Source organism: Bombina bombina, chromosome 2 (genome assembly GCF_027579735.1).
Source record: "Bombina bombina isolate aBomBom1 chromosome 2, aBomBom1.pri, whole genome shotgun sequence".
Lineage (NCBI taxonomy): Eukaryota > Metazoa > Chordata > Amphibia > Anura > Bombinatoridae > Bombina > Bombina bombina.
Window position 1 is genome coordinate 1,371,151,129 of NC_069500.1, and position 24,231 is coordinate 1,371,175,359.

Below are 24,231 nucleotides of genomic sequence, written 5' to 3' on the forward strand. Positions count from 1 at the left end.
GTAAGCTATTAGAGTTTTAGAGGCAGAATTTAAAAAAAATGGAAGCTAGTATAGATATATAAAAAATACAGTATATATAAATATTGAAGGTTTGTGTCTTAAAGGGATAGGAAAGTTAAAATTAAACTTGATTACGATTTTTAATAAACTTTTAAATTCACTTCTATTTTCAAATGTGCTTTGTTCTCTTGGTATCCATTGTTGAAAAAGAATATGCACATAGCCTACACTAGTGGGAGCTGCTGCTTATTGGTGCCTGCAAACATTTGTCTTTTGTGATTGGCTAACTAGATGTGTTCAGCTAGCTGCCAGTATTGCAATGATGTTCCTTCAGCAAATGATAACAAGAGAGTTCATAATGAAAGTAAGTTGGAAAGTTGTTTTAAATTATATGTTCTATCCAAATCATGAAAGAAAATTTTGGGCTTTCCAGTCTCTTTAAGGGCATGTATGTTTATGTGTGAGTTTATACATGACCTACACCCATGGGTGTCTGCATTTGGGGAAAAAGGGTAGCAAATAACAGTCTGGACTGCAATTCTATTTATGTATTAATTACAATTTCTCTACATTGGTGGCTATATTTTATTTGCCCTGGAAACATATCTGGGTGGAAGCCCATGGCTATATCTGCATTACTGTAGCTGAATTTCATTTTTTTTTTCCGATAGATATATTCAAGATAATAATATTTAATAAGAATAGCGCACCCCTTGTGAGTTCTGGCCTGATGACTTAAATCTCTCAGTTGTTTAGAGATTATTTAAGAAGTATCATTCGTTTTGTGAGATCCCCACAAATAATTTAAGATGTAGGGTGCTGGGTGTAAAGGAGAGACATCTATATTATAATATAATGACCATCAGGACTTAAGGCTTAATAGAAGCGAGTGTTACAACCTTTGATTTGCTGTAGTCTTCCACTTCATGAAGAGAGGAAACAAATGGCTGCCCAGCTAGGTGTTAATTAGGTGGAGCAATTGAGGGTAAAAGGGGGTTGACTCTATGAAAAATTACATTAAAGGGACAGTCTGCTTGAAAATATGTATTGTTTTAAAAGATAGATAATCCCTTTATTACCCAATCCCCAGTTTTGCATAACCAACACAGTTACTTAATAACCCTGTTACCTCTGTGATTACCTTGTAGCTACGCCTCTGCAGACTGCCCCCTTATCTCAGTGCTTTTCACAAACTTGCATTTCAGCCAACTAGTGCTGATTCATATATAATTCAACAAGAGTGAGCACAGTGTTTTCTATATGGCACACTTACTAACAGTGTCTTACTGTGAAAGATAATAAAATGCACTGAGATAATAGTCAGCCTTCAAGGGCTTAGAAATCCGCTGATGAGCCTACCTATATTTAACCTTCAACAGAGAATACCAAGAGAACAAAGCAAATTTGATGATAAAAGTAAATTGGAAAGTTGTTTAAAATTGCATTCCCTATCTGAATCAGGAATCTGTCATTTTGATATTACTGTCCCTTTAACAAAACTTTTATTTTTGAATGCATTGAAAGGTAAGTATATGAAATATTTAATATTTCATTTTTAGAATTTGAATTTCCATTCTAAAACATAAATTTTGATTTTATAGCATATTGTTTTCCTTCTAACTTTCTACGTTTTCCACTTTCAAATCAAATAGTTGTATAAAATATAGAAGATGAAATAAAAACCGATATACAATTGTTTTCTCTTTCAAGATAAAAAGACTTATGTGACGTTTACAAAGAAATAATAGCTGGTTCTCTATCATTTCCCTTTTTATAAAGTAGACAGATTGCATCGTCTTGCTTGTTTGAGTTTTAGATTGTATATAAAAAAAAGTCACAAGAATTGGAAGAGAAGCCATGTCTTGAACAAGTAAAAAAAAACCACACAAATATTTGTAAAGTGGTTTTGTATAAATATTTTTTCAAGTTAGATTTAAAGCCAGAATTATAATTTTGGATAGGGACATTTTAATGCACCGCTCTAGAAACAGTTATTGTTATTTTAGGTAGTAATAGATTTTATTGTGTAAGGGAAAAACAATGGAATATGCATTTACGTTTCGCCTTTAATTTATTATTTTGTAGAAGGAACATTAAACTCGACATCTGACATCCCCATACAATGTATAAAAAAATTAATTAAAACCATTCAATATACTGTATACTTATTATTATTACTTATAGTGCCTGTTTCTGCTTTCAAATACCTCTTTCATCAGCCAGATAACCTCCATATCAATGCATAAATCATTCATGAACACACTATCCTCCAATTTAAAATGATAAAACCTTGTTCAAGCAATCCCTATTCTTATGTAAGAAAATATTATCTTTATGATATCCCATAATAAATGTAAAGGTTTCTTTTAATGACTAGTTTATAGTCAACTTCCTCTATTAATACTAATATGTCCTTATAAAGCAAATAGTATATTAATTGATTAATTAATTAGTTAAAGGGACACTGAACCCATTTTTTTTCTTTTGTGATTCAGATAGAGCATGACATTTTAAGAAACTTTCTAATTTACTCCTATTATCACATTTTCTTCTTTCTCTTGCTATCTTTATTTGAAAAATAAGGCATCTAAGCTTTTTTATTAGTTCAGACTCTGGACAGCACTTTTTTATTGGTGGATGAATGTATCCACCAATCAGCAAGAACAACCCAGGTTGTTCACCAAAAATGGGTCGGCATCTAAACTTACATTCTTGCATTTCAAATAAAGATACCAAGAGAATGAAGAAAATTTGATAATAGGAGTAAATTAGAAAGTTGCTTAAAATGTCATGCTCTATCTGAATCACAAAAGAAAAAAAAATTGGGTTCAGTGTCCCTTTAAGTAATAAATAAATAAAAGCATACAATGAAACATACCACACATCTCTGCAGAAAATTGTGTGCTTAATAACCATGGTAAGATTTTAGCTTACAAATACTATATACCTGGATAGTATTTTTGATATGTTATAAAAATATAAGTGCAAGTTCCCAAATTATTCTATGCAATAAAGAAAAAATACAAATACAAAATTAAAAATATGTAAAGCAGTAGGGCAAACATTTGCCTGATGCCTTTTAGTAGGGAGATCTAGGCAGAGCGAGGAAGCTTTGTGGGTGGTGTTGTGTTTTGTGGGTGTAGAGCAGAGTAGAGCAGAGAAAGGGTCAAGTAATGATGGGCTGTAGGCAAGATAGGGGGAGGTTCCTGCTTTATTTATGGAAAGTGGGACATTTCTAGACAAGGAAAAGCCAAAGAATGGACAACTTTTAAATTGAATATATTTATGTAAAACATACAAAATACAAATGTAAAAAAATAAAATTCTTATTTTGAGAGCATATATATTATAGAAATTAGAGAGCTACAGGCCTTTCAGTGACATAGTTATGATTAATAAATCTTGTATTGAACCTCTCTGTTAGGACAATACATTAAAATAAATATGTTTGTCTTCCTAGCTGCATAAAATCAGACTTTCAAAGTCAGATAGAGGGCTGAACAGAATTGTCCCTTTACCCTAGCTAAAAAAATGTTTTACACTAGCTAAAGACACCAATCTGTTTTGCTTTTTCTATTTGGAAGTCAAAAACAGAAAAGTATAGTTTATGAAACTAGAAGTAGATATAAGATGTTACACCAAAAGTATTGAAGTTTAATTTATATTGACTTCAAAAGGCCTTAATCCATACCATGCCTCCCCCTTTTAAGAAGCTGCGTTCAACAGAGCTCTATTATTTCTATAGAAAAGTGCTCGTACCTTGCAGGGAACTTACGGTTCAGCCCTTTTCATATTTGAACTCTTTCAGTATTGCTTCAGCAAGTGTCTGAGCTGCTAGCTCAGCAAACCAGGTTAAGTTTATCACATATATACTAGTGACACTATAGTATATTCCTAAGAATATCAATCAATTGCTTAATGAACAGATATTGGCAGAGACGGCTAAATATTGGCTAAATATTAAATAGTACTATTACAAATAGTTACAAAATATTCCACTTAAAGTGATGGTAAATTCAAGCATTTTAAAAAAACGCTAAGATTTACCATCACTAAAAAAAAACTGTAGTTTCTGTCATCACATATTAAAAAAAAGGGTGCTAAACTCACCCTGTCTTCTCTCAATGGTGACATTTCCACCTCTAAACTAATATCCGTACGTGTCATCTGACAGTGTTCTGTGTGCTAACACGGCTATTGGTTTAGAGGTGGAAACATCACCTCATTGGTAAAGAGCACTGTGCTGTGGGCGGCCGGAGGGTCTGATTTTAGTGAGCTGCCACAGCAGAGACAGAGTTGAGCACCTTTTTTTTTAATAAATGATGACTGAACCTACAGTTTATTTTTAGTGATGGTAAAACCTAGTATTTTTTTTAAAACGCTCGGATTTACCATCACTTTAAATCGGTTAGTTACTAGTTCCAATATATCTGATATAATTATTTTGTGAAATCTATGCAAGAAAATTCATGGTTTGCTACTCATGTAACTGCAAAAAATATTTAATATAGCAAGAAAGTTTTAATAAGCAAGTATTTGGCATGATAAATGGAAAAAAATATATACTTATAGACCTAACAGTATCAAATAATCCACAATGATGCCACAAAATGTTCCCAGTTTCAGTAAAGATGACTTTGTGTTGCAAATGGAATAAGTAGAGGCGCAATATAGACAAAGTAGGCAGGGAGACAAATAAGATCCTGAGGACCTCTTGCCATTAGGTAGGATGAGACTAATTTATATTTTTAAAACATCAGAACAAAATACAAATTTTATTGCTGAAAAAGAGTTATGCCCAACATTCCTTAATTCTAGAGTAATATAAAAGTGCTTTCAGTAGAATATGCTATATAATTTGTTAGCACGTGTTTTTTTTATTTATTAATTTATTTATTTTACATTTCCCCATCCAGCCCAGTTTTACAAAAATAAAGCATAATTGTTTTTTAAATTGTCATACCTGATATGGTCTTGAAATATCTTTTTGAATACTGGCAGAACCACATAGCAAAGTGACATAAAATTAAAAGAATGGGCTAGTCTCTAGAGCTAAAGGGCATTTAAAAAGAAAGTCATTTTTTAAGCTGGAAAAAATGTACTTACCTTGCCAAAAATGTCCTTCCTTCTTCTGAAAGTACTGAAGGAGCAAAGCTTCTTTCTGCTGCCTTTCAAGTGCATTTTACTGAGCATTAAACCCATCCACAGCTTTGCGTTTGGTGCAATCTTAATAACTTTAAATTACTTTTAATTTAAATACCCTTCAGCTCAAAAGTGACTAGAATATCTGTTTAATAAAGCCCTATCCTTGCAATATTGTCCCTTATTGATACAGTTGCTTAACTAGTAGTACAAGCATATTTGCATTAAGTGAGGGCTGAATGTTTTAGTAACATATGCATTATATGTTGAAATGAAAGTGGACTTATTTCGTACGACTGTTTACAATATATATGAGAAAAGGAGAGTCCAGTAGAAGTCTACATTTCAAAGCTATTGATTCATATGTCAGTATTGCATTTGAATGGCAGCGCAAAGCATTCTGAAGATTTCAGTGGAATAAACAAAGACAGCAAAGAAAGCAGTGGCTGTACAACATCTCAGGCTTCAGAAATGGTGCATGACACAATGAGATGAAGCAATGAGAGCAATGAAGAACCATTTCATGACTAGTAGAATGGTAACTGATAAAGTTACCATTGAAGAAGCCCAAGTAAGTAGCAAAGAGTGAAGACGACCTTCTGAACTATAAAGATGAAATGCCCATAGAAAAAGGCCAAAAGGATTGATGAAAGAAAGAGCTCACACAATAACAAGGGAGAGTGCTGAACCACTAACTGTAGTGGTTTAATGTAACAAATGGCAAGCTGGCTTGGTAGTAAATAACTTCAGAACTGAGGTCAGAAAGATTAAATTCGGCACAAGACGAGATGAGAAAGAAACAAGAGATGAAGAACAATGTATCATCTTGTAAATGTTTCAGTGGTTTTCTGATTTGAAATTTTCTTCTGCTTTATACAATGTTCAAGGTCTACTCTTAAAATCGTTGAGTCAGACTGTTTATTACATTTGCAAAAGACCACACATGTAATACTAGAGGAAGTGATAAGATAGGAAGCTTTATATAGTAGCCAGTCACTTAATGAATACATGAATTAGCATATTTTTATTATTTTGTTCATATAAACTTGCTACTGTTTCTACCTTGGGGTCTAATGTTCACATAATGTGCATTTACAAATTAATTAAATGATCAAGCAGTGATGGGTCAGAAAATGAAGCTGCATTTTTATAGATGGACAAACAACTGCTTAATAAACTGATTTGTATATTAAAGGGATATTATACAAAAAAAAATGATATGGTCTTGTTTGTTAGTGCATACAATTGTATCGCTATCGGCCCTGCCAATCTATGTGTTTACCCGCCACTAAGGGGTTATGCACATACTTAAAATACTGCTCGCGAGCCACAGAAAACTGCTGTTGACCCAATCAGCAACACTAGTCAACTAGAGCTGCTTATTGGATCCGCAGCAGTTTTCTCATTTAACCAGAAGTTCTCTGTGGCTCCTGAATGGTTATTTTTCAGGGTCAATAGTTATAAAATGATATGCTCTAACAAATGAGACCATGTCAATTTTTCTAATGGTTCAGTTTCAATACACACATCTGACATTGTCAAATAAATTATACTGAGCGATAATGCAGTATATTAATACATAGTTTGTTTTTATCTGAATATGAGGGCATGTTATTTGCTTGAGTATATCACTGGTTCTGCAATCTCTAATGTGAGACTGCATTTTGATACATGCTAACAATGAGATTATGATGTATAGACTATATAAGCAATGACTCTGACATGCTAAAGGGATATGCAATCTTTGCTATAAAGGTTTTGGGGTTTTTTGCTGCCATTTTAACTAGTATTGTGGTACCTACTCAGATGTACTTGGAATTTAATTGTGGATGCACACTGCATATATATTCTAAGATCATTATAAGACATAATTTACCAAACTCAGAGTTAAATCAGTTTTATTTTATAACATCCTAGGTCATTTTTGTAAAAACATTATGCTGAGACCAAATACCTCAGATTATATATAAGGATTTAACATCACATTAAAGATAGGAGTCATTGCCATAATATTTATTGAATTTAAATATTATATTTTACAATATATTCTTTTAAGAACTATTTTCACAACAGGATAAGACGTAGAAAGGGAATTTGACAGTAAGTGTAATTGTTAGGGTAGTAAATTAGGTCTGCACAGACATGCTTAGAGGCAGATTACAATATACTCTATGGGATGTACTGTAATAGGCAGGTGTTCAGTTACAAATAATGCAAATATTTACAATAATGTAAATTTTAAACTCTGTCTTTACTTCTGAATTCATTTTAACACAAATATGTGCTTCATTCTGGTACTTCAAATGTAAGCTGTGGACAAATGTATGCATATAATCAGACAAATACTTACCTACATGTATTCATTTTATAAAAAATCAATATGTCTTGAATGAAGCCTAAAACTATCTCTGTATAGTTTAATGTTTTCAAGAACTGTCACTGTCAATGTAATACCTAATTATAGCAAAATATAATTTTCCTTTTAAGAGTTGCAGTGTCATCTGAAAAGGTACTCACCCCGGAAACTATGAGTTCACCGCCCAAGTTCTGGACCTCAGCTTTCACCTTGCTACATATGTTTAGCTGATGACAGTAGAGGGCAATTCGCTGCAGATAGGCCAGTAGGTCCTGCTTGCATGCTGAATCAGGGCACTGAAAGAGAAAACAGCAAATTAATACACTTAAGTAGCTTAGCTCTTCATATTAAATGTGTATCAGTAAAATGTATGCAATCAGATAACGTAATATGGAAACAAAATACTAATTTTGCTACTACTGCAAAACCGAATCCAGTTTGACAGACATGTTTGCTTGTTTGTATGTTAGTGTGTGTGCGCTTATGGTTGTTTGTATGTGTGTGTTATTTTGTGTGCGCATGTTTGTGTTGAATTAGTGTGTGTGTATGTGTATGTGCTTATAGTTGTGTGTGTTTGTGCACGTGTGCTAGTGTGTGTGCATATGGTCATGTCAAGTGTTTGTGTGTGTGTGTATTAATGAATGTGGTTATGGTTGCATGTGTGTGCTAGTGTATATGTGTATGGTTGTGTGTGTGTATGTGCAGATGTGTGTGTGCATTGTTGTGCATAACATAATTAATATAGCACACAAAGTACTACCATGCACATGATAAATATTAGGCATGGATTAAAAAACCCCACATATTACCCTGCCATTAATGCAAGAGGTATGGGTTTTGTTCCAGCAATGTTTACACGCCATACAGCTTATATTTTTGTGGTTGACTTGTAATCTGGCCATTCTTTTGCATGCATCCAGTTTTATATATGGTGAATGTATACTTTCAGAATTGTCCCATTTAAAATTATTTAGTAAGTCAATCTTGAAACAAATAAGATCAGTAATTTTCTGATAAAGCTTTAGTAGAATAATTGATGTTTCAGGTAATTGTAGGTCAAACAAGTACATTTTCTCCTCAGAAGCTCAAATTATTCACATTTCCATATATTTAAATCTTAATGTTCCTGCCCCTCATACTTCTGGGAGGTGCTTATGACTGATCCAATACATTTAATTTATTGTTAAAGGAACACTAAAGCCAAAATTAAACTTTCATGATTTAGATGCAGTTTTATACACATTTTCACTTCAGTTCACTTATCAAAATGTGATAAATCTTTTTCTATGCACACTTTCTCAGATACCAGCTCCTATTGAGCATGTGCCAGAATTCACAGAATATGCATGCATGCCTTTTTGTGATTAACTAAAGGCTGTCACATATTGCAAGGAGAAGGAAAATTGAATAAAGTTGTTTGAAAAAAATCTACTACCAATTTGATGATAGAATATTCTCCTGCTTGGAGAGAAATTGTAGTTCAGACTTCACAAGCTGAATTAACTGAATGCTGAAAAAAAAGACAGAACTCTCCAGCAGATTTTAGACAGGATATTTTTGCTATTCTTTTCTAAGGGGTTTTCTCCGCATTTCTGTATGTGAAGGAGAGACAAGTCCAGTGTAATGTAGTTCTGCATGAAATGAGGACGTTTTTACACTTACACTGTGTTTTGTATTTTATATTATTTTACACTTCAGATTGGGTCCTTTCAGTATTATTACATTTAAACTTTGCACTTTTTTATATTTGAATACATTAAGATTTAGATCCTGCAGTGATTTTACAAATTCTAATTAGGTTTTGAAGGTTTCTTTATTACTTTAACAAATTAAGATAATATTTTGTATATGTCCATGTATCTTTTATAAATTACATTGTAGTTTGTATTTTCTATATTGTAAAATAAAACACAATTTCAGAAAGTGGAATGGACAGGGGTGCCCTAGGCTTAAAAGGGGATTTCTCAGGGTATGTCTGAAGCTCTCATACAATTCTTGTAAACAAACTGTTCTCACTGATTTATCTTGCCTTTGACACTGTGGTTCCTGTACTGGGTTGTGTGGAAGAGGTCTTGCCTAGAAGTGAGTCTTTGAATATATAAACTGGGAGGCCTCTGAGAAATTACCAGCATGCGGTATTTAGCCCCTTACAATCAAGTGCTTTATACTTCTCAATGTATTTTATCTATTTCTTCTTAGAACTGGATGCATTGTAGAAGTTAATGCAAAATTGTGCTGCCCTTGTGTTTGCTTTATTTCTTCTAGAGATTCATGATAGCTATTACCACTGTCAATGAGGAGGAACTGCCAGCACTATTGGGATCTCTGTACTTTTAGTACATAATCTGTTTTTAACCAATTAATGACAGGTGACATAACTTGTACATCGGCTAACGGTTTTAATATAAGGTGTTAATTAGTCCCGTGGTGAGACCACGCTATAGCCTAATGCCTCCTGGAGTGAGGCAAGCAGCTAAATCACTATTACTGGGATATTAAAATCATTTAATGGTATGTGACTTATAGGGTAGATTTTGTCATTAAGGGGTTAAGCATATAATTCCCTGATGTCAGCATTCAATGTTTCCTTTTTATAAACCTGTTTAACATTTAGTAACAGCATTGGTGAACATTTTAATGTTACAGTTGTTGCAATAATTCAAGTTTAACAAAAATGGTAATTTTTCTATGTTTGTATTATTCTCTTGTATAGTGGAACATTAGTTGAAGATTTATAAATAAAGGATGATAAAATACATCATAAATTATGTCATAAAATCAATACAAAACAAAACATTTTCTACTTTTTTTTATTTCAGTATTATTTATTGTATTACATTAACCTGGTTTTTGCATTAACTTTGGAGCTTTTAGTAACCAGAGCATAAATCATAACATAAAAAGGATACTTTAATTTGTGTTTGGGTCAGCTTAGAGCATATAATATTTACAACTATTACACATTAAACATGTAACCTTACATTCTTAGACACTGACTTAAATGTCATAAATCTGCCTTAAATGTCATAAATCTGCCAGGTCTCTGAGCTAGAAAATAAAGGGGAAATAGGCTGATCCTCAAAATTTCTGAAATATGTTTCCATGGAAACTAAAAGGATGCTATGAAAAGAAACTTCTTTAAGGGAACTTGATTGTTTAAAATGGCAGCACCTGGAAGCGGTAAAACCTTCCTACTTTAGGCAAATTGAAATCAAACTGCAATGTTTTTAATGTGGGTTCATTTGTATATGATTTTGCTTAGCCCTATAGACACTTTGGGGCCTATTTATCAAAGGTCTTACAGACCTGATCCGACAGTGCAGATCAGGTCCGCAAGACCTCGCTGAATGCGGAGAGCAATACGCTCTCCGTATTCAACATTGCATAATCGGCCGCAAGCAGGGAGGTGTCAATCAACCCAATCGTACTCGATCAGGTTGAATTCCGGAGATTCCTGTCCGCCTCATCTTTAGACCGCTGCTTCATAACTGGTGTTTCTGGCGAGTCTGAAGACTCGCCAGAAACACAGGCCCACAAGCTCCCTACGGAGCTTGATAATTGGGCCCCTTTGGGTCCATTCAAATCCATTAGAAGAGCTGAGCAAAATTCATGCAGAATTTCAAAGGACTTTTACAAGGTTAATTTAACAAAGATTTAAATAGGCATTTCTAGAAATAGTATAGCTGGGAAAATACGTTGTGCTTAACTAAAAATAAATTGCTATAAAGGTTTATAGTTATATGTCCATCAAAGCCTCCTGCATTTTCTAAGAAAGTAACAATTTGCATTGGGTGTTGGTTGCTTTTACCATTACTGACACTGTTCTCATTGCAGAAAGCTATTTGTTATACTTTTATCAAGTGCCTGGATAATGAATACATACTGAAAACCTAAAAAGAAAATACATTTATCACATTTATTACATGTATCACAAGTTTAATTTACTTTGCCTATACTTAAACAGACATTTAATAGTAAACAAAAAATACTATCATTAGAGCATGTACATTTTGCGTTACTGATCCTACCTATGTGTTTAAATCCCAGAAAGGCGTTTAAAGATATAGGTAATCTCCTGATAAACAAGTTCAGAACAAAACACTGCTAGTGATTGGTAGCTACTTGTAACTGATGCTTCTAATTGACTCATCTGCTCTGCTCAAGAGTTTTAATGCTTGTGGCTCCTGAGTGTGATTTCACCTATGTGTTTACCCCCTTTGCAAGTAAGCAAACAATGCTACATTTACATGTTCAACACCTACAAAGTGGTCAAACTCAAATTTAAATTCATCTTCGGAGCAGCAATGAATTATTGGGAGCTAGCTGAGTATATCTGGTGAGCCAATGACAAGAGGTATATGCGTGTAGACACTAGCCACCAACAGCTAGCTCTTGGTAGTGCATTGTTTCTCCTGAGCCTACCAAGCTATGCTATTCAACAAAGGATATCAAGAGAATTAAGCAAATTTGCTAACAGAAGAAAATTAAAAAGTAATATTGTAAAAAGTAATATTGTGCTTATGCATGCCCTGGTATTACAAGTGAAGCACAATGTGAATGCGACCTCATGTTAGCATTGTTTGGAATTCATCTGCTCATGAGAGTGCACTTTCATAGGCTCCAATGGAAGCCTCATTTTCATGCCGTCAGAACCACCTAGCACAGGGGGCAAATTGCACAGCGTTGGGCAGCAATAAATAAATATATACAGTGAGTGCAGAATTATTAGGCAAATTAGTATTTTGACCACATCATCCTCTTTATGCATGTTGTCTTACTCCAAGCTGTATAGGTTCAAAAGCCTACTACCAATTAAGCATATTAGGTGATGGGCATCTCTGTAATGAGAAGGGGTGTGGTCAAATGACATCAACACCCTATATCAGGTGTGCATAATTATTAGGCAACTTCCTTTCCTTTGGCAAAATGGGTCAAAAGAAGGACTTGACAGGCTCAGAAAAGTCAAAAATAGTGAGATATCTTGCAGAGGGATGCAGCACTCTTAAAATTGCAAAGCTTCTGAAGCGTGATCATCGAACAATCAAGAGTTTCATTCAAAATAGTCAACAGGGTCGCAAGAAGCATGTGGAAAAACGAAGGAGCAAAATAACTGCCCATTAACTGAGAAAAGTCAAGCGTGCAGCTGCCAAGATGCCACTTGCCACCAGTTTGGCCATATTTCAGAGCTGCAACATCACTGGAGTGCCCAAAAGCACAAGGTGTGCAATACTCAGAGACATGGCCAAGGTAAGAAAGGCTGAAAGACAACCACCACTGAACAAGACTGGGCCAAGAAATATCTCAAGACTGATTTTTCTAAGGTTTTATGGACTGATGAAATGAGAGTGAGTCTTGATGGGCCAGATGGATGGGCCCGTGGCTGGATTGGTAAAGGGCAGAGAGCTCCAGTCCGACTCAGACGCCAGCAAGGTGGAGGTGGAGTACTGGTTTGGGCTGGTATCATCAAAGATGAGCTTGTGGGGCCTTTTCGGGTTGAGGATGGAGTCAAGCTCAACTCCCAGTCCTACTGCCAGTTTCTGGAAGACACCTTCTTCAAGCAGTGGTACAGGAAGAAGTCTGCATCCTTCAAGAAAAACATGATTTTCATGCAGGACAATGCTCCATTACACGCGTCCAAGTACTCCACAGCGTGGCTGGCAAGAAAGGGTATAAAAGAAGAAAATCTAATGACATGGCCTCCTTGTTCACCTGATCTGAACCCCATTGAGAACCTGTGGTCCATCATCAAATGTGAGATTTACAAGGAGGGAAAACAGTACACCTCTCTGAACAGTGTCTGGGAGGCTGTGGTTGCTGCTGCACGCAATGTTGATGATGAACAGATCAAAACACTGACATAATCCATGGATGGCAGGCTTTTGAGTGTCCTTGCAAAGAATGGTGGCTATATTGGTCACTGATTTGTTTTTGTTTTGTTTTTGAATGTCAGAAATGTATATTTGTGAATGTTGAGATGTTATATTGGTTTCACTGGTAAAAATAAATAATTGAAATGGGTATATATTTGTTTTTTGTTAAGCTGCCTAATAATTATGCACAGTAATAGTCACCTGCACACACAGATATCCCCCTAAAATAGCTATAACTAAAAACAAACTAAAAACTACTTCCAAAACTATTCAGCTTTGATATTAATGAGTTTTTTGGGTTCATTGAGAACATGGTTGTTGTTCAATAATAAAATTAATCCTCAAAAATACAACTTGCCTAATAATTCTGCACTCCCTGTATATATATATATATATATATATATATATATATATATATATATATATATATATATATATATATATATATATATATATATATATATACACACACACACATATATATATATATATATATATATACACACACATATATATATATATATATATATATATACACACACACACACATATATATATATATATATATATATATATATATACACACACATATATATATATATATATATATATACACACACACACATATATATATATACACACACATATATATATATACACACACACACACACATATATATATATAAAAAAAAAAATATATATATATACACACACACACACACACACACACATATATATATATATATATATATATATATATATATATATATATATATATACACACACACACACATATATATATATATACACACACACACACACACATATATATATATATATATATATATATATACACACACACACACACATATATATTTATGTGTGTATATACACATATTAACACATAATAACACATATATAGAGTAAAAACACAGTCCCTCATTCAACTCTATGTAAAGGTCCTTTAGGTGCCGTTTTTTTCCCAAACACCCCAAATTCCCTCACTTTAACCCCTTATAATTGTTTCCTGCAGTTTTTGTTTTAAAAAATAAAGATGGTCATATTTTTATTTTATGTTACTCTTCAGTCCTCTTTATTTTGGGGGCAATTGGTGCAACTTTTTTCATTAACCAGAGGTCTGATCTCTGGTTAATGATTTATTGCACTAAATGTAAAAGTGAGCCACAGTACCATTAACCAGCACTTGTAATGGTTGGTTATTAAACATTCGCGGGTAAAGGGACGAATATGCCTCTTTACCAGTGAACATTTAGATATCGCCTCACTAGTAAGCTAGCCCTTAAAGTTACATTTTGATTTTCCTGTTCGTTTATACAGCATTTTAGTCTCTACAAATACTTCTAGGAAGGTACTTCCAGGAGAACCATGAGGATTTGTGGGTGAGGTTGTAATAGGAGGGTGAAACCAGGAGGGATAACGGTGTAGTTGGGTGTGTGTAACAGTGAAGCTGGGCCAGGCCTGTGCAATGTGGTTATGTAAGTGAATGGTGAACATCGTTGGGGGGCACATGGAGGGGCCGACATTTTGTGGGGGAGGCTAGGTTCCTATCTGTCCCCTCACTGGCAAGGCCACTGTAAACAGCATACACAAAGTAGAGTAGAGATATTTATGGAAAAAATGTCAATAAATGTCCACTAACCATCTCTACAAGATTCTGAATATTAGCTTTTCACACCATAAGCAGCCTCTGGGGAGAAACTTAAATGCTTCTATCAAGTTAACAGTCATATTCTTACTGCTAAGCATATTCAAATGTGTGAATATCCCTGAAACATAAAACTACAGACAACTGATAATCTGTAAATGTGATTTTCTTTCTTTGTGAGAATGTTTATTAAATATAAGTGTACGCTGATAGCAATGACATTTGGTAAGTAATTTCTTTGTCATCAAATATTCCTACTCAATGTATTTATGCACATAATGAACTTCAAGCCGACTTTTAACATTTATTTTTAGTGACTTGAACGTTGCATGAATGAATAGCTCTATTAAGAAGGAAAAGGAATTGTACAGTCAAGATGATTTCTGTAATTCTTTCAAGAAAATAACAAGCTGTCTCTTTTACAGCTACACAATTGTTTTACCATTTAAGAAATAATTATATCTCAGGAACACAGTTTAGCAGAGCACAATTCATGTTATTAACTGCTTGATGATATGAACATGTGAAAGACAAGCTCTTTGATACACAAAATGAAATGTTGTGTATTGAATTGCGCAGTAAATGAAATGGGTTTTATTTGTCTTTATATATTACACACTTAAAGGGATATAATACTCATATGCTAAATCACTTGAAAGGGATGCAGCTTAACTGTAAAAAGCTGACAAGAAATATCACATGAACATCTCTACATATAAAAAGTGTTTTTTGCCTCAAATTTTTTTAAGCTCACAAGAGTAAGTGCTCTGTGAACTGTTACACTTCAGGTACAATCAACTACATCCTGAGGAAAAAAAAAAAAAAAAAAATGGCCAATCAGTCCTTTGATTTAATGAGATTTCACTGAAATCTTGTGAGGTTTCATAGTTTACTTCCTTAAACTGAGAAGAGAAATCACATGACTGTGCATGCCCATGCTAAATGCATGCTCACTAGTCCTGGGACTAGCATCCTGATTGGATGCTTAAAGTCCTTTTACAATGGGTGGTTACTGAGGAAATTTTGAGGTATATCATCATCTTTTTTTACATAGAGATGTCAAAGTGATATTTTCTAGTCATCTTTTTACAGCTATGTTGCATCCCTTTCAAGGACTTAAATATTTGGGTATCAAGTCCCTTTAAAATAGCATAGTATGAAATACACAAAATAGTGAAATATGTAATAAAACTAAATTAGATGTTTCTATTTATAGGTGCCTCTTAGAGCAAAAAAAGTTACAAATAAGGGTCCAATCAAGTCATGGCAAAGCTCAGATTTCAAATGAATGTCACTTATTTAAAGAAACAGGAAACCAAACATTGTCTTACATGATTCAGATAGAGCATGCCATGGTAAACAACTTTCTTATTTACTTATATTAGCTTTGTTCTCTTGGTATCTTTTGTTGAAAAGCAGAAAGGTAAGCTCAGGGGCATGCACTTGTCTGGAGTATTATATGGCAGCAGTTTTGCTAGAATATCATCTATTTGCAAGAGCACTAGATGGCAGCACTATTCCCTACCATGTAGTGCTCCAGACATCTACTTAGGTATCTCTTGAACAAAAAATACCATGGAAATGGAGCAAATTTCATAATAGAAGTAGAACCCCAATTCCGAAAAAGTTGGGACATTATGGAAAATGCAAAAAAACAAACAAAAAGAGTCATTTGAAAATGTAATTCACCCTGTACTATATTTAAAACACATTATTAACACATTATTAACACATTATTAACACATTATTAACACATTATTAACACATTATTAACACATTATTAACACATTATTAACACATTATTAACACATTATTTGATGTTCTACTTTGTGAATTTAATGTATTTCTAAAATATACACTCCTTTCAAATCTGATGACAGCAACACGTTCCAAAAAAGTTGGGACAGGAGCAATTGAGGACTAATAGCGATGTTGAAATAAGAAGGTGATGTGAAACAGGTGAGGCAATCGTGTAATCATAGTGTATAAGGCACCTCCAAAAAGGCCTAGTCCTTCAACAGCAAGAATGGGTCGAGGCTCATTTATCTGCCAATAGATGCGCCAGCAAATAATCCAACACTTCCCTAAAGACAAATTGTTAGAAATTGTAGGCATTTCACCTTCTACAGTGCACAATATAATTAAAAGATTCAAGGAATCCGGTCTAATCTTGGTGCGCAAAGGGTAAGGCCGAATACCACTTCTGAATGCTCATGATCTCTGATCCCTCAGACATCACTGTCTCAAAAACTGTAATTAGTCTGTAATGGATATCCTGACATCGGCTCTGTAATACTTTGGTAAACCTTTGTCAATCAGCACCATTCGCTGCTGCATCCACAGATGCAAGTTCGAGCTTTTTTATGCAAATCAGAAGCCATGCATCAACACTGTTCAGAAGCGCCACCGACTTCTCTGGGCTTGGTCTCATCTGAGATGGACAGTAACACAGGGGAATTGTGTTTTGTGGTTCAATGAGTCAACATTTCAAGTAGTTTTTGGAAAAAACAGCAGTCATGCCAAAGAGTAAAAGGACCATCCAACCTGTTATCAGCCTCAGGTCCGAAGACCAGTGTCTGTCATTGTATGGGGGTGTATCAGTGCCCATGGCATGGGTAACTTGCACATCTGTGAGGGCGTAAATGAATGCAGAAAGATATGAATACATTTTGGAGCAACATATGCTGCCATCCAGACGTTGTCTTTTCCAGGTACGTCCCTGCATTTTCCAGCAGGACAACGCCAAACCACATTCTGCCTGGTTTACAAGCACATAGTTGTGTACGCAGAGAGTGTGAGTGCTAGCATGTCAAGACATGTCTCCGATTGAGAATGTGTGGCGCATTATAAAGCGCATAATAAGGCAACAAAGGCCCCGTACAGTTGCGCAGCTGAATACATGCATAATTGATGAATTGGGGGAAAATTCAGCTTGCTAAACTTAACCAACTGGTGTCTTCTGTACAGTCCAAAAGCTTAATAAGTGTTATTAAAAGAAAAGTTGATGTTACATAGTGGTAAACAGTCGACTGTCCAAACTTTTTGGAGTGTGTTGCAGTCATCAAATTTGAAATGAGAGTATATTTTAAAAAATATATTAAATTCACAAAGGTAAACATCAAATACTGTCGCCTAGATTATGAGTCTTGCGTTAGCCTTAAAAAACAGCGTTGAGAGGTCCCAACGCTGCTTTTTAATGCCCGCTGGTATTACGAGTCTGGCAGGTACAGGTGTAACGCTCACTTTTATTCCACGACTTGAGTTTACCGCAAATCCCCTTACGTCAATTGCGTATCCTATCTTTTCAATGGGATTTTCCTAATGCCGGTATTATGAGTCTTGGAAGAAGTGAGCGGTAGACCCTCTCCTGTCAAGACTCCTACTGCATTTAAAAGTCAGTAGTTAAGAGTTTTATTGGCTATCGCCGTAGCATAAAACTCTTAACTAAAGTGCTAAAAAGTACACTAACACCCATAAACTACCTATTAACCCCTAAACCGAGGCCCCCCCACATCGCAAACACTTAAATAAAGTTTTTAACCCCTAATCTGCCGACCGGACATCGCCGCCACTTTAATAAATATATTAACCCCTAAATTGCCGCACTCCCACCTCGCAAACACTAGTTAAATATTATTAACCCCTAATCTGCGTCCCTAACATCGCCGACACCTACCTACATTTATTAACCCCTAATCTGCCGCCCCCAACATTGCTGCTACTATATTACATTTATTAACCCCTAAACCTAAGTCTAACCCTAAGTCTAACCCCCCCCCTAACTTAAGTATAATTTAAATAAAATGAAATAAAATTACTACAATGAAATAAATTATTCCTATTTAAAACTAAATACCTATAAAATAAACCCTAAGATAGCTACAATATAACTAATAGTTACATTTGTATCTAGCTTAGGGTTTAATTTTATTTTACAGGCAACTTTGTATTTATTTTAACTAGGTACAATAGTTATTAAATAGTTATTAACTATTTAATAACTACCTAGTTAAAATAAATTAAAATTTACCTGTAAAATAAATTCTAACCTAAATTACAATTACACCTAACACTACACTATCATTAAATAAATTAACTAAATTACCTACAATTAACTACAATTAAATCAAATAAAGTACGGAAAAAAAACCACTAAATTACAAAAAGTAATAAAATAATTACTAGAATTTTAAACTAATTACACCTATTCTAATCCCCCTAATAAAATAAAAAAGCCCCCCAAAATAAAAAAAATCCCTACCCTATACTAAATTACAAATAGACCTTAAAAGGGCCTTTTTCAGGGGATTGCCCCAAAGTAATCAGCTTTTTAACCTGTAAAAAAAATACAATACCCCCCAACATTAAAACCCACCACCCACACACCCAACCCTACTCTAAAACCCACCCAATCCTCCCTTAATAAAACCTAAAACTAACCCCTTGAAGATCCCCCTACCTTGAGACTTCTTCACCCAGCTGGGCACAAGTGGTCCTCCAGAGGGGCCGAAGTCTTCATCTGATCCAGGCAGAAGAGGACCTTCAGATGGCCAGAAGTCTTCATCCAGACAGCATATTCTATCTTCAATGAAGCGGGTCCATCTTCAATGAAGCCAACGCGGAGAATCCTCTTCAAACGAAGTCCAACTGAAGAATGAAGGTTCCTTTAAATGACGTCATCCAAGATGGCGTCCCTTCAATTCCAATTGGCTGATAGAATTCTATCAGCCAATCGGAATTAAGGTAGGAAAAATCCTATTGCCTGATGCAATCAGCCAATAGAATCGAGCTTGCATTCTATTGGCTGATTGGAACAGCCAATAGAATGCGAGCTCAATCCTATTGGCTGATTGGATCAGCCAATAGGGTTGAACTTCAATTCCATTGGCTGATTGCATCAGCCAATAGGATTTTTCCTACCTTAATTCCGATTGGCTGACAGAATCCTATCAGCCAATAGGAATTGAAGGGATACTATCTTGGCTGACGTCATTTAAAGAAACCTTCATTCTTCAGTTGGACTTCGTTTGAAGAGGATGCTCCGCGTCGGCTGGATTGAAGATGGACCTGCTCTGCTCCGAATGGATGAAGATAGAAGATGCCGTCTGGATGAAGACTTCTGGCCGTCTGGATGTCCTCTTCTGCCCGGATCGGATGAAGACTTCGGCCCCTCTGGAGGACCACTTGTGCCCAGCTGGGTGAAGACGTCTTAAGGTAGGGTGATATTCAAGGGGTTAGTGTTAGGTTTTATTAAGGGGGGATTGGGTGGGTTTTAGAGTAGGGTTGGGTGTGTGGGTGGTGGGTTTTAATGTTGGGGGGTATTGTATTTTTTTTACAGGTTAAAGAGCTGATTACTTTGGGGCAATCCCCCGCAAAAGGCTCTTTTAAGGGCTATTTGTAATTTAGTATAGGGTAGGGAATTTTATTATTTTGGGGGTATTTTTTATTTTATTAGGGGGTTTAGATTAGGTGTAATTAGTTTTAAAAAATTGTAATTATTTTTTTATTTTCTGTAATTTAGTGTTTGGTGTATTTCGTACATTAGTTTATTTAATTTAATTGTAATTAATTGTAGTTAGTTTAGGGAATTAATTTAATTAGAGTGTAGTGTTAGGTGTGATTGTAACTTAGGTTATGGTTTATTTTACAGGTACATTTGTATTTATTTTAGCTAGGTAGTTATTAAATAGTTAATAACTATTTAATAACTATTGTACCTAGTTAAAATAAATACAAGTTGCCTGTAAAATAAAAATAAATCCTGAGATAGCTACAATGTAAGTATTAGTTATATTGTAGCTAGCTTAGGGTTTATTTTATAGGTAAGTATTTAGTTTCAAATAGGATTAATTTATTTAATTATAGTAATTTTATTTAGATTTATTTAAAATTATATTTAAATTAGGGGGGTGTTAGGGTTTGGGTTAGTCTTAGGTTTAGGGGTTAATATATTTATTATAGTGGCGGTGACGTTGGGGGCGGCAGATTAGGAGTTAATAAATGTAGGTAGGTTGCGGCGACATTTGGGGGTGGCAGATTAGGGGTTAATAAATATAATGTAGGTGTCGGCGATGTTGGGGGCAGCAGATTAGGGGTTCATTAGTATAATGTAGGTGGCGGCAGTGTCCAGAGCGGCAGATTAGGGGTTAATAATATAATGTAGGTGTCGGCGATGTCGGGGGCGGCAGACTAGGGGTAATAAGTGTAAGATTAGGGGTGTTTAGACTCGGGTTCATGTTAGGGTGTTAGGTGTAGACATAAAAAGTATTTCCCCATAAGAAACAATGGGGCTGCGTTAGGAGCTGAACGCTGCTTTTTTGCATGTGTAAGTTTTTTTTTTTAGCCAGCTCAGCCCCATTGTTTCCTATGGGGAAATCGTGCACAAGCACGTTACACCAGCTCACCGCTGACTTAAGCAACGCTGGAATTGAGGTGAGATGTGGAGCTAAATTTTGCTCAACGCTCACTTTTTAGAGGCGGGTTGAAAAAAACCTGTAATACCAGCGCTGTCTTAAGTGAGCGGTGAGAAAAAAAGGCTCGTTAGCACCGCACGGCTTTACCGTCAAAACTCGTAATCTAGGTGTGTGTTAATAATGTGTTTTCAATATAGTCCTGAGTGAACTACATTTTCAAATTACTTTTTTTTTTTTTTTTTTTTTTCCATTTTCTATACAGTCCCAACTTTTTCAGAATTGGGATTGTAAATTGTAAACTTTTTTTAAAGCTGTATGCTCTGTCTCAAACGATTCAGATTCACAAATTAATAATAATAACTTCTAGATATAATTATGTATCCAAAGCAAACAATAGCATGAGAATTGTATGTAGATGTATTATTTAAAATACATATTAGTTATATAAATATTGAAGATATTGGTTAAAAAAGTTTTAGTTTCTATAAAGTATTTTTGTGTTTTCTACTTTTATTTAAAAAAAGAAAGAAATAAAGAAAGAAAGAGCTGGTGATTGCTTTTCAAATTGTGGGTTTTGGTGGTTTCTTAGGCTTAAGGGAGCAGAGATCATTGGTTTTAAAAACATAGGGTTAGATTTATCATACCAGTGGCGTACATGATTAGCTATAGCGAATCATGTACGCCCTGCATCGCTAAATGCCAACAGGATATGCTGTCGGCATTTAACATTGCACAAGGAGTTCTGGTGAACTGCTTGTGCAATGCTGCCCCCTTCAGATTCTGGGCCAATCGGCTGCTAGCAGAGGGTGTCAATCAACCCGATCTTATTCGATCGGGTGGATTGATATCCGCCGCCTCAGATGAGGCGTACAAGTTAAAGGGACACTGTACCCAAAATTTTTCTTTCGTGATTCAGATTGAGCATGAAATTTTAAGCAACTTTTTAATGTACTCCTATTATCACATTTTCTTCATTCTCTTGGTATCTTTATTTAAAATGCAAGAATGTAAGTTTAGATGCCGGCCCATTTTTGGTGAACAACCTGGGTTGTCCTTGCTGATTGGTGGATAAATTCACCCACCAATAAAAAAGTGCTGTTCAGAGTACTGAAACCAAAAAAAAAGCTTAGATGCCTTCTTTTTAAAATAAAGATAGCAAGAGAACGAAGAAAAATTGATAATAGGAGTAAATTAGAAAGTTGCTTAAAATTGCATGCTCTTTCTGAATTACAAAAGAAAACATTTGGGTTCAGTGTCCCTTTAAGGAGCAGCAGTCTTAAGACCCCATAGCCCCCATCTAGCCCAAATCTTTCAAAGAACTTCCTGGTCTCTAGGTTGATGTCACCACACCCATGCGTAGTGACGTTACCAGCATCGGCGGAATAGTAAAGACATACAAAATAATCTTAAAAGGAAATCACAGTGTGTGTTCTTATCTGCATGAACCTTCCTTTGATACTAAAACAGTAGAATTTTTATATAGTAGAGGATATATTTGTTTTTCACTTCTAAAACTTGTATGTGATTTTATATTTTATGATTTGCATGTATTAAAAATATATTTAGGATATTTGGAAACGCAAATGGTAGCATCAGTTTAATGTTATAGGCTGATGCAGCGTAAAGAAGTAAGTGCTGTGCTTTTAAAATGCATTTAGAGCAAGCTAACATTAACAGTCTTTTAAATATCCCTCGCAATCAAACAGTAAGCAAACTTTACGAGCCTGCTATTTTAGTTTACTTTTGCATTCATCTGGGATCTGAATGAACGAGGACATAGGCTTCAGCGCATCCAAAGTAAATTCTGAGCAATTACCATTTGAGTTGATATTAAATTGGTAGGGTGGCCAGTTATATTACTGAACAGATGTTAAGTGACATTAAGGTAATGTTTTCAACCAGAATCCTTAGACTGCAAGAATTCAGAAACAATGCAAGCCAAGAGATAGGCATTAAACGTGAAATGATACAATTTGAAATTATATATGTTAAGTCAAAAAAATAGCACAGCAGTAGACTGGGAAACAAAGGAAACTTTAATAAACACACTCAGTTACCATGGAGATACGATGCAGATACTATAAAAATAAGAATAAACTTTAGAGCCTATCAAAAAGAAAAGTATAAAATCAAATCTGAATGCAGAGCTCTAAAGAATAAATATTTAAAAAGGATACATCCTGTACTATTTAACCCTTTGACTCTCTAAGTGCAGTTCAATTTCTAAAATAGCAGTATGCTAGTTAAAGGGATGGTCTAGTCAAAATGAAACTTTGAATATTTAGATAGAGCATGCTATTTTAAGCAACTTTCTAATTTACTCCTATTATCATTTTTTATTCGTTCTCTTGGTATCTTTATTTCAAAAAGCATGAATGTAAGCATAGGAGCCGGCTCATTTTTTGGTTCAGCACCTGGATAGTGCTTGCTGATTGGATGGCTTCATTTAGCCACCAATTAGCAAGTGCTACCAAGGTACTGAACCAAAAAAGGGCCAGCTTCTAAGCTTACATTCCAGCTTTTTTTAAATGAAGATATTAAAAGAACAAAAAAAAATGTATAATAGGAGTAAATTAGAAAGTTGCTTAAAATTGCATGCTCTATCTGAATCATTAAAATTTGATTTTAACTAGACTATCCCTTTAAATGGACAGTAAATACATTAGAAGTAAAACATTTTCAGAAGTCTGCCCATATATTAATCAATCAGCAGTGTATGAATGTCATTAGAACATATTGCTTGTTGCAATTGTTTTTCAATGGTCTAACTCCACCCAGCACTTT

At 34.8% G+C, this 24,231-nt stretch overlaps 1 protein-coding gene across 1 annotated transcript in view; it reads right to left on the reverse strand.

Moving 5' to 3' along the window:
• LOC128647573 (catenin alpha-2) overlaps positions 1-24,231 on the reverse strand; it is an 887,157-nt gene that overhangs the window by 149,239 nt on the left and 713,687 nt on the right. Inside the window, exon 11 of the mRNA XM_053700329.1 lies at positions 7,660-7,794. Coding sequence (XP_053556304.1) covers positions 7,660-7,794 — 135 coding nt within the window. The remainder of the gene's footprint in view (positions 1-7,659; positions 7,795-24,231) is intronic.